Source organism: Hyposmocoma kahamanoa, unplaced genomic scaffold (assembly GCF_003589595.1).
Source record: "Hyposmocoma kahamanoa isolate Upper Pololo Valley unplaced genomic scaffold, ASM358959v1 100021, whole genome shotgun sequence".
Taxonomy (NCBI): Eukaryota; Metazoa; Arthropoda; class Insecta; order Lepidoptera; family Cosmopterigidae; genus Hyposmocoma; species Hyposmocoma kahamanoa.
In genome coordinates, this window is record NW_020653200.1 from 2,325,836 (window position 1) to 2,338,394 (window position 12,559).

A 12,559-nucleotide genomic window follows, 5' to 3' on the forward strand; every position below is an offset into this window, starting at 1 on the left:
AGCTTTTTCACACCCAAATGTTTGTGTAGTATTGATTGTATTTGACTCATGCCTATGCCTAAAGATGCCCGAATCTCATGGTATCTAGCATAGATGTTTTTGTTGTTCACAGCAGTAGACGGGCGACCATCACGAAATTCGTCACTGAGATTCACACGACCGCGTTTGAATTCTGCGAACCAGCTATAAATAGTCGTCTTGCATGGTGCTTCATCGCCAAAAGCAGTTTGAAGCCGGGCGAAGCTCCGCTGAGCTGTTAAATTACACTTAAAGTCGTAGAAAATCATACTACGAAAATTTTCACGAGTTAAATCCATGTTGTTGTAGACAACCAATTTCTAAAATGACGCCACAATGTAAAAAAAAGTGACAGTCAGATGAAAGAAACTGTATTCACAGCCAGAGTGCCATTTTCAAATGTGCTAATTACTTTTTAAATATTGTTTATGTAAGTGACCAGGTCCGGAAACTTATAGTGCGCCCTATGTAGTGCCAGCTAACCAAACGATAAAATGGCGTGCCGGTAATGCACCTCAGAAATTTAAATCCACCAAAATTGTATGACGGCGCCAGTAGCGCGAGCACGTCTCAGCGCGACTTGCTCGAGAGCGACATAACGCGCGAGATACTTAGTTCTCGCATAGATATGTCGCTCCCTGTTATGCTAGATACAGATAATGACAAATTTACTAAAAAAAAGAAGAATTTGCATTTTTTTCATTCATCTGTTTCAAATTCCTACTAATACAAGGTTGTCGAGTGGTTCGAGGTTGATTTTGCGTTCTTGTACATACATATCATCACGCCTGACTAACAACCACCCAGGACTATATTACTGGCAAACAGACATAATAAACAACAAGTTTTGTTCCATGATGATGTTACTGTACGTTGAGAGCGCTCAAATTGTCAACATATTTGAGAAAAATCAATTTAATCGGATATTTTCAGTTTTAAGCTTTTTAACTTGTCGGATTTGTCGGTGTTCTAGCGATGCGGTATCGGTACGCGGTATACGCCGTACCGAAAGCATACCGAGCGCCTATATTTCAACGTGCGCTTCCTGATTGGCGCGGTTCCGGCAGTAGGGGGAAGGGATCGTTTAGGTTTCCGGTATACCGCGTACACCGAGCAATACCGATGCCGTACCGCTGCCGCACCGACTAATAGAAAAAATGAAACTTCGGCTCATTAAATCCGCCCTCACCGCTTACACGTCATCCACAATAGAGTTATGAGCAAAGGCAAAGGAGTGTCTTTATACCCACTAAATGTTCTCGACATTCCTGAATCATAAGCCCTTTTTACAATAGCACAACTCTTCAAACAGGCGTGGAAAACGTCAATAATATATCATCGATTTAAAATAACAAAATAGAGCTCAATTGAAGTCATTTTGCTGTAAGATCGCGATTCTAAACATAGATGTATTATTGTCCACAGATGGAACGAGCCCAACGACGGTACATCCTCACGCAAGGTCCACTTTCGTTCACAGTCGGCCACTTCTGGCTGATGATATGGGAGCAAAAGTCACGCGCCATTTTGATGCTCAACAAAACTATAGAAAAAAATGAAGTAAAGTGTCATTGGTACTGGCCCCAGGGCACTGGGGAACAGTACAAACTAGAGCTCACTGCCGTCAGACTGAGCATCGAGCAACTTGAGGAACAAAACTTTAATTACTACGTTACGCGGCTCTTCAGGTAATTACCCAAACGAACATCATCGAATCTATTGGACAGTCCCATATCATTCTACCTAAGTTTTGTTTATAGTGCCCCTCCCTATCAACCTCTTGTTTATGCGGGAATGGCACTATGACCTGGGCGCGCACAGGAACCTTACATGCTCAGGTTCTGACCCCAGATCAGCCCGTGTACAGGGTTGTCACAGACCTCTGTCACTTGACTTCATCCGGTTCTTCGAGAGGCTAGTGCCTCGGGTGAGCCGCTTCGGGTGCACGTACAGTACCCTCCTTGTTTTCCAGATAGGTACCGGAGCAGTAGGCACGCTCTCTTTTGCGTTGCGCATTGCACCCCTACCCCTATCTACTGACCCGAGAGATAGGGTTTTCCAGAAAGACTACGGGCTCGATGGCAAGACCAGGGTACACCGGGCGTCCGAGCCAAGCTCTCTGCCAGTGATCCGCCTTTGCGATCCAATCCGTCTCTGGCGGTCCGGGACTTGGGTATGGGTACTTGCTGGGGTTTATGGTTAGCTGCAGAAATGGACATGTTTGTCTGCCCCGGTTGCATGTGGCCGGGACGTCTGTCTCGTGAGCAGTTAGCGCGTCTTAGTAGCGGTCTAGTTGAGGGCCTGAAGCGAGGAGACGTGCTGGACACGTGAGTTGCCCTTTAAGTCCAACTTAATGTTATGTATGTATGTGTATGTTATGTATAAGCTATGTCCGGACATTGTCGCAGGACACTGCGACTGCCATCTCCGACACTAGCCCGGAGAGCTAGTAGAGGATAAACTAGATATGCTCCGGTCCCTCCAGCCGCTTAGATTATTGTGAACTGGAAAGACGTCGTTTTTCGGCGTCAGGAAGTGAGCGTGTCTTACAGCTCCACCACCAGTGAGGAGATTTGGTAGTGGACTCAGAGTCGACGGTTTTGCGGTAGCATCCGCTGGTTGTGCAATGCGAATCTATTGGACAGTAAAACATATAACTTCAATCACAACCCTGTTAAATTACTTCTGTTTTTATTTGTTTTAGCGTATTAACGAATTAGAGCCATTAACATAATGAGGTTCCTCGTGGGTAACATTCTCATGTGTAAGATATCCCAAAACAATTTTTACAATATATTGCATGAGGTGATAGAAGATCCCACATGCGAATCCTAATCCGAATTACTTTGGCTATAAGTACTTGCTTGACACAACAGTTACAGAATACCTATTCAATTTTTCGACCTCCATGTCACTAAGGTCATTTGCATTACAAACATAGTAGAATAACATATGTTTATTGTTTTGAAATCCTTTTTAGGGTCGAAGACATGGACACACACGAATCTCGTGAGATTATTCAGTTTCACTATACTACGTGGCCGGACTTCGGTGTCCCTTCGTCTCCTACAGCGTTTCTGGACTTTCTTAAGAAAGTACAAGAATCTGGCACGTTGAATCCCGAATTTGGCCCTGCTGTGGTGCATTGCAGTGCCGGCATTGGCCGTTCCGGTACCTTCTGCCTGGTGGACTCTTGCCTCGTCATTGTAAGTACCTAGTATGCTGCTAGTTTCGGCGATTATTTATAAATTTGAGATTTTTACCAAAAAGGCATAACGGCATAAACCAAAAGGAAGTCACCATTTTGGATGCAGACTCATTTTGTTCCAACAACTGGCCCACCTGATGTTCAAATACTTCTAATACTTTAGAAACTTTTGCGGGCGTCTACATACATAACAACACGAAAGTTTTATCGCAATTGGATGATTAAAAATGGAATGGAAACAGACATTGATTTATACCTATGTATGGTATTATTTACGATTTTTGACCAATACAAAAAAAATCATTTGGATGAATGATAGTCTAAACGAATCAATTTTAAATTCTTTTGAGACGATCTTAATAAGGGTTATTTTTATGATGGCCACTGTTGGTTGAAATATTTTTATAAAATGCACACAATAAAGAACAATGGCGAACTCTCATATAATATTTTGTTTACATAAGTAATTTGTGTGCGTCTGTTTATGTAAAATATGCGAAAATATTAATTCCTGAACACTTTTCACCTCAACCTGAATAGTTTTCAGTTTACTATTCTGAGAAGTCTGGAATTAATGATATTCCAGTTTGAAGTTTTTGGAGGTTATATTTTACATAATTAATGAAATATTTTCGGTGTGTTCTTATATCAAAATAAACTACAGAAGCCTTAAACACAGTTAATAGAACCTGAATGATGTTGTGGGTTTGTGACGTGACGAAAGTTCAGAGGAATATATATTTTTTTAGGTATGGTCAAAGGGTATGAAGTTAAGCCATTACAAAAGAAAACTGAATTAATACATACCATGTCCTGGTAACACAAGCACAAATTATTTTTTTGGGAAACATGCCATCTATCTCGGTATATTACGATATCGGGAACTTTTTGTCACTTTCTCGCGTGGCATATTTGGAGAAGGAATTATCTACATTAGTTTTTTGTAATAAAGTAGTTAATCACTGCAAAACGGTCGAATGTCGAACTAACTTAATGTGGAACAATCTATACGTATGTAGGTATTGAACATCTCTTTTTGACGCTTAGGTGTCGCTCAACGTTAAGAAACTAATAGTTGTAGATATATCAGTCCGGTTACATACTAATTAGTCATTCATTTACATATGATTTTATTTCCAGACTTAGGTCTGTAATATAATTTGACAAATGTAATGCATTTATATATTGAAACTTGTAATAGGACCTTTGAAAACGCTTAAGAACTCTAACAATAATTTCGCCATTGTTCTTTGTGCATATTGTTGTTTCCGCGTTACATCTGTGTTATACGAATTTAATTATCTTATAGACTTTTTTCACCTCAACATACCATTTTTACGATAATCAACTTGCAAAACTACTACTGACCCATGATTGCGCTGCTTTTGACCCTATGTGATTTGCACTCGACATTCGTGCATTAGGTAATCTTAAGCACCCTGTATTTCCAAACAGATCGAGAAAGAGGGCCCCAACAGCATAAACATTCAGCAAATACTATTGGAGATGCGGAAAGACCGCATGGGTTTGATCCAGACTCCGGACCAGCTGAGGTTTTCGTACCAAGCTATTATAGAAGGAATGAAACGTCTCGATCCTTCATGGGTAAGGCAACCTACGATCCGTCAACGTGTCACGATGGCGTACAGACGCGTGCGTGACGTCTTTAGGACCATTCGGCGTAGCTTCCTCTATCGCTAAGGATTTCGATAGCTTTTGGACTATTTTCTCTAACACAACAAATTTAAATAGTAATTAGAGCATTATGCAATGAGTAGCTATAAATGTTCATTATAAGATATGTATTTTGTTTACATTGATATTGCAAATGTAAGTTTTATAGTAAACATATGTATATATGTATTTAATTTTATCACTTTTAAAAAAATAGGGTATTTCCAAACTTTTAAATATTTATAAATTAAATTACAGTTAACAGAACGTCTTAGGCTCTAGGTTTGGAATGTATCTCTCATAAGGCATCAACAAAGCATGGTATATCATGAAATTAAATAATTAAATTTAATAATTTAAACATATTCAGTTTGTTACTATTTCGAAAATGATAACAACTTTAACACGCTTATGAATAAGAGCTTTAATAAAAAAATGTATTTGTTAAAATCAAGATATGGAACTATAACATAATAAAGAAATCAAAATTACTTTATGCCACGTGAAATAAAGTTCAAATGAATAATGAATCATTTCTATGGATGACGGGTACTACAGATACTATATGAAGGTATAGTAGTATGAATACAACATCCATTGCTTCAATTAAAAGAAACCTGTATCCTAAGATGTAGTACAATACCCGCCGTCATGGCAGCACTGACGTAATAACTATAGTATGTTGTGTAACTAGGGAGGAAAGTAGGCTATTTCAAACGCGATTACTTTCTCAATATATAGGTAGTAATCGTAACAAAATGAAAAGTCAACGGAACTGACAGTGCTTCTATTTTCGCAATGTGTCTCAACAAACTTCGTGTTTCGGCTGTCGTCGTACAGACCGCTTTCAGTCGACTTGGAAGTATATAGAGTTCCTAATATTACATTTTTTTATTTATTATGCAATGGGAGGAAAGCCGCTAAAGTCACAGGCACGACAGATAATTTACAGCGTGTAATTGTATTTTTTACAAGAAGTCGATACGCTCAAGAAAGATGACTATGGTTATTTTCAAAAAATCCTAAAACGTGTATTGTATTTAAAAAAAGAATATAAAATAATTAAGATATAAAAAGATAAGTCAGTTCCCTTTCCTTTATATTTTTAACCGACTTTAAAAAAGGAGAAGGTTCTCAATTCGACTGTATGTTTTTTGTTTTTTTTGTATGTATGTTACGCGATAACTCCAGTATTTATGAATCGATTTTCATCTTTTTTTTGTTGGAAAGGGGGTACTTCCATAGTGGTCCCATTTCTATTTCAAGAAAATCATTCACCTCTACGGGTGGCTGTATGAACAGCCACCCTACATGAGCATGAAGATTAATTTTTATAAATAGCGCCTAAATTTTACTAAGGAACAATTATTTTTATGGTTGATTTTGCGATTTCTCCAATTCAAGGCGTTTTTCTCTCAATATACATTGAGTAGTGAGAACCGATTTTTATTATCTCCAGTGTCAAGTCCTGTATAGTGGCGAATTTAAGGATAGTTCAATAAAACTTAGCAAATAGACGTAATTCCACGTACTTTTTGAGGTCAGTTTTTTTAGTACTCTGTACTGAGATTATTGTTACTTGCTTATTGACATGGAGTAAATATTGTTTAAAATAGGGAAATAGTTTTACAGCTCTATATAGTTCACACGGAAATAAAACAAAACAACAATAAAGAACATTGTTCAAAATTCAAATTACTATAGATTTTAAATCTAATAATGGAAATTAATATTCGTGTGCATTCGGATAAAATAGAAGCACTGTAGATTGTTATTTATTCACTTTTCTACATATAAAGTCGTTCGAATTGATTCCAATCGTTAAGAAAGCATTTGTCAATAAAAAAATTTAATTTATTTTTGTAAAAAGCACAAGTGCTTTAAAAACAAGGTAATTTACACTTGTGCAGTGCCGAAAAATACCATTTGCACGTACTGTTTACCGAAAATATAAAATACTTTTCGAGCAATGGCTTTTTATTAAAGGGTTCGTAAGTTTCTGATTTAGAATCTGAAACGTTTCGTATACAGGGATTAAGGACAACTACAATTAAATGTTTCATGGCACGGCCAATGGAAACTGAAGCTTTATGTCTCATGTGACGTTAAAAAAACTTTTATGATTAAAAATGTTTGACTTTGAACGATAGCTTTGTGTACTAATATTTGAATCCAATTAAATGTACATATTTCTCATAGGAGTGTTGCGTTGGTAGGATTACAAACTGCTTAAACATTTAAAACTACCAAGGAATTTTCAAATTTAACCCCAGAATATTAAGCAAATTTCCAGTTACTTTAACTAGACTGTAGCCAAATTGGTCATGGCTTTTACAATTGAATTTACATGTCATCATTCTATTAAACATTACCATAAGCCCACTGAAGTTCTCTGTTGAACACAGGCATTCTATGGCGCGCTTCAAAAGCCCGATGTTTACCATTATCAACCATCCTGCGCAGACCTTCGCCGTCTGGCCGGGGCTGACCCACACTACTCGACACGCTTGTCGGTTTTGCGATAGACCTGACTAGCCCACTGCTACTAACTTTTAAAGCTATTTCTGTAACTTTCGGTCTCTGACAGTTCTCTTTTTTGCAAATCTTGTTTCTGAGACTAAAGCCGAGTATAGATTTCAGTTTGTGGACTAGTCCACACTCAGGGTCCATTATCTGCACCGTATGCGAGTATTATTGGAGACGCACTTGTTGACAACTTTTATTATCAGGCTTTTTAAGCATTACCAACGAATAACTATGGCACAACTTCCCTAACACCGCTCTGTCAAATGGGATCCTCCTTGGGTCCTGTATTTGTTCGATTCCACGATTATCCAGTCGGGACGACGACGCCATTGAGCATTTTTTAATATTCTAGTTTATTATTTGTTTGTTTGTTGCAATTTCCACTGACTTTAAGAAACTTCTAAAAAGCATTAATTTTTTAATAAAATTGCCACTGTGGACAGTGGAAGTGAAGTCAATGAATAAGACTAGTCAATAACGCACACACTCTACATAGCCCCGCACTAGGGAAATCCTGTATCGCGGGTGCCATGGACACACAGATAGACAACCACAAATTACACCCAAATTTACGAGAGAAATAAATATAGGCCATACAAATATTTCTCCCGGCCCAGGAATCGAACCTGGGACCTCGGCGTGGCAGTCCGGTATGGTAACCATTCGGCCACCGAGGCAGTGGATTGATGATGAAGATAGTAGAGAACATTTTAACGTCAGTAGAATACGCTTTAGAAATTTGATAATATTGTTTTATGGCCGCTGCTATTGTCGAGAAATTTCTCTGCTCTCATTTTTTGTACCTATGTATGTTACAAAAACTGTGTTACAAACATAAGTAATACTATTTAGTACAAAGAATTTATTATTTTTCTAGTGGACCCTTTGATTATCAAAGTATACAGGGTGTTGATTTACATTCTCGCCATATTTAAGAAATTAATAATAGAAATAATGCTAAATCATCTAAAAATATTTAAAAAATATTCTGTTCAATATTCTGGCTTGTATCTAGTAAAGTTTTGTATGGTTGTCCCCCAAGTGCGTTCACCGCAGAGGATAGTGACCCCGCCACTCGCTTCACCGAGCGATACGTAATCTTTCTCAATCGCTTATTTACCTATTTTTTAAATCATGTTTAGGTACTAGTATTGTTATAATTTACTAATTATTTACATTACTTAGAAAAGTTGACTGAAAAAAGATTATTTATAACCTTAGTTTTGGTACTTACCAACTTTAGGCTACATGAAAGTAGAAGTACCTAGCTCCGCAGCTTTTTTAAATCATGTTTATGTACTAGTATTGTTATAGTTTACTTATTATTTATATTACTTAGAAAATTTTAGTGAAAAAAGATGTTTTTGTAACTTAGATTTGGTACTTACCAACTTTAGGTTACATGAAAGTAGGTACCTAGCTGCACAGCTGGTGGCAGGCTCTGCACCGGAGCCAACCACAGATATGCAGAGTTTCGTTTCAACTTAGCACATTCTTCACAATAGAAAAAACAGAAAGAAACCAGAGACGATTTTTATGCGCAATTCTTCGACACTCGTAATCTGCGTAAACTAAACGTTTCACATCATGCCATAAGAACGCACTTGAATACACTTGGTAGCGGTTTTTTTTTTTTGCACTAACTCTGTTTACATCACACACAAACCATGTTGCATTTCGTGAGAAACTAGAACGTATGCGCGATGTCGACTGATGATCTACCAATCACGCGCTCGATACGACACTCCCGCCAATCTCTACTCGTACCCTGCTACCAAATAGATCTAAAATGCATATTTTCTGCGCATACTGCGCAAAAGGTTGTTCAAAAGGTTGCCGGTACTTGTGGCATGTGTAATGCAAGTCAATGATCTTTGGATCAAACTTGGTAACCGCAATTAATTAGGTTCAGTTTCGAATATAGAATGACCTCTGTAAATATGGTGAGAATGCAAATTAACACATTGTATAAAATGGTAGCAAATTATGTTGCCTTGGAAAATTGAAGAAAATCGGGTTGAATATTTGGGACAGTAAAATTTTGTTTACATGTCAGTCAATGAGTTTAATTACTTAGCATCGATAATGGAATCAAACTTGTTTTATAAAGAGCGCTCTCTCTCTATTTTCCTTTTTTTTTTTTTAATCATATTCCTTTCTAGCAACCACTTTCGTACGTAAAATCATTGAAAATTCCCTGGTAGTTTTGTTAAGCTCCGGTAGTTAAAAAATATCCATTTTTAGCGAATGCCTACATCATAATAACTTCTATTATGTATAAATTTAGTTAACATTATAGTGATGCTATTAGAGACTGTTTGAGATAACGAAGGTTGGGATGAACTAGTAGAGGCCTATGCTTTGCAATGGCACAGGACTGAAAAAAAAAACTATCTTTAAAGATAAGTCAATATGGATCGATACAGTGCCATGGGTATAGGTATATTGTACAACATTTACTACATTTTTTATAGAAATAAGTGTTTGACGTAAACTTTGTAAGATATACCAAAAAAGTCATAATTTTTATTTATTTATTATCAGTATTATATAATATCAATATGGATTGATAGTCCTTATATATGTATAGGTAGATTATATGACATTTATACGAAGTAGATTTAAAAGAAATCTAATAATTTTTAAGATATAAATTTTGATGTGTCTTTAAGACATCTGAAACCAAAACGATCTAGAGTGGTACCCAGTTGGTATCGAAATAATATTAACGCTGCAAACATTTGATAATAAATACCTTATCGTTTTAATTTTAAGGTACATTTTCCATTGAATTTAGATCGAAAGATATGGAATGTGCAATTATTATTGTTAGTTAAATTTTATATTCATAGATAATCAGGATCTCACTAAATTCCTAGTCGCATTTAGATTATTTATCTATAGATTAGATTTTTCAACAAAATGCAGTTCATAAATCGGTGGCTTTGTATAATAGCGGCTTATCTAAAATAAAAAACATCAAAATTAAAAAAGAACTGGTTATTTTCACCAATCGTAAGCTATGTGAGTTATTCACTAGGCATATAATTTAGGATATTCTGAATAGGACTGTATAGTAAGTTAACAAACGCACGGTTTTGAATCGCGCCACTATACTATTTGTATCAATAATAATGTATGTATATAAAAAAATCTCTAGAGGTAGTATAATTAGGTATGCAATTTGCATAAATAAATATCTAATAATACCTAATCACTGAAATGGACTATCGAAATCCTTAAGCGACTGCTACTTAACAATTGCTTCATCATGTATCGACGAAGATTTTGTTCATTTGCAGTATTATTATATTTAAAAACAACTTAACCGCTACGAAAAGATTAAGAGCTATCTAAAACCATTATATCGCGTAATTTTCTTTGTTTGAATTTTTATTGCCCATGAAGCTCCAACGGTAAGTTTCATCGTAACAATATGGACGCTTTCACCATAGTATAATAAGACAAATAGTGTAACTCCATACGAATGTGGCAGCGCGGCTTACAAGTGTGCGCGCCCCCCGCGCGTATTGTATGTATGCACACATTGGCATAATGTCGCGAAGAACTCAATATGCTCAGCGCACGTCACGCGCGCAATGGAATTGAAGCGTTCGCTTGGTTTTAAAATTTTTTAAATGTTTTTCTGTGTAAAAATTATGTATTTTTTTATTTATAAATATAACGTTACATATATACAATACAAAGTCGCATTTAATTGCTATTTCATGATCGAGATACTATTCCGCGATACTGGTATAAAAATATCAGTATGTAAGTATATACTGCATTTGACAAAGGTTATTGCAATATAGCTCAGGAATATTGATATATTATTTTTTTCGAATTTTATTAAGATTTAAGTACATCTAAAATAACAATGTTACTACCCTACTTTGCGATTGACGTGTAGTCATTGATTCGCCGAACAGACCGGAATTACACTTCTAGTGTTATTATAGTTTGGTTTTAATGTATTGTATTATATACATCAAACAAATAGCCCAATAGAATTTTACTTAATCTGTAAAGATTATGACCAACGCTACTTATATAATTATAATACTAAATCTTTCTACAACGCACCTAATGAAATAAATGAATATATCGTTATCTCGTAATTATACATATAGTTATGTAGTCATTATATAGTAGCGAATTTTTCGTAATGAATTTCCTATAGGTAACTTTGATGTCCTTCTCTATTGGGCTGTTTATTGGATGGATAAGACCAACATAAACAACTGTCCCCAATCGAAAGTTATTGGTTCCGGTGGGAACACTGCAAATAGTATAGTATAGGACGTAATAATATATATATATATATATTGCCTTAATGTGAAAAGCTACAAAGCATCAGTTGAAAAAAATATATTGGTTTTAACCATTGACTTACAATTATAACAACAAATTAGCCTATACTACAAAATTAAGTATGTAATACGGATGCCTATCCATTGATAGATTGTTACAGCTAATATTGAAAAAATCCCCAAAAGCATTTGTTGAGGATAGTATTTCTTCTTCTTCTTTTAAATGGTATGGCTCCATCGAACCAAACGCCGATTTCGCCAATGTCAAGTAAAAATGACTATGTACGGTACTTCTACTTTATAATGTTACATCCCCATCGATACCATATCGGTAAACCGCCAATGTCAAGTTGAGGAACGCATGCGTTTTTAACTCAAACCATGTTGTCTGTTATTGTTAAGAACAAGACAATTCTTGTTATATTCTTCACCGGATCAAATACTTTCGATTGTTGACTATTTGAGATTATATTTTGTCATAGGGTATACAAACAATGATTTACGTTAGCCAGTAAAACCTTATTGCTTTAGTTGGACTTAATAGCGTAATAGCTGTTTATTCTCGATAGATTGTACACGAAATGTATAAGTCGCATTGTATTGTATAAAGCGTTGTACCACTTTACGGCTAGCTGGTTTGCAAAACAGCGCTGTTTTTTATTACGGCTACTTCATGTTCTGCCGGATTGTGATCACGATACGTTCTGCGAAGCGGCAGCCCATGCCTAGCCAAATTGTTCACAGGGAAAATGTCGTGGCCTTGGTACAGATTACTTAATAGTTACTACCTAACAGATATTCCACTCTTATACAAAATCCA

The 12,559-nt window shown here is 36.2% G+C and overlaps 1 protein-coding gene across 6 annotated transcripts in view; it reads left to right on the top strand.

The window, feature by feature from the left end:
• LOC113231250 (tyrosine-protein phosphatase non-receptor type 61F) overlaps window positions 1–12,559 on the top strand; it is a 125,249-nt gene that overhangs the window by 92,510 nt on the left and 20,180 nt on the right. For all 6 annotated transcript variants that reach the window (XM_026465519.1, XM_026465603.1, XM_026465827.1 and 3 more), the window contains exons 3-5: window positions 1,444–1,706; window positions 2,999–3,224; window positions 4,682–4,831. In XM_026465519.1, the coding sequence (XP_026321304.1) occupies window positions 1,444–1,706; window positions 2,999–3,224; window positions 4,682–4,831 (639 nt within the window). The remainder of the gene's footprint in view (window positions 1–1,443; window positions 1,707–2,998; window positions 3,225–4,681; window positions 4,832–12,559) is intronic.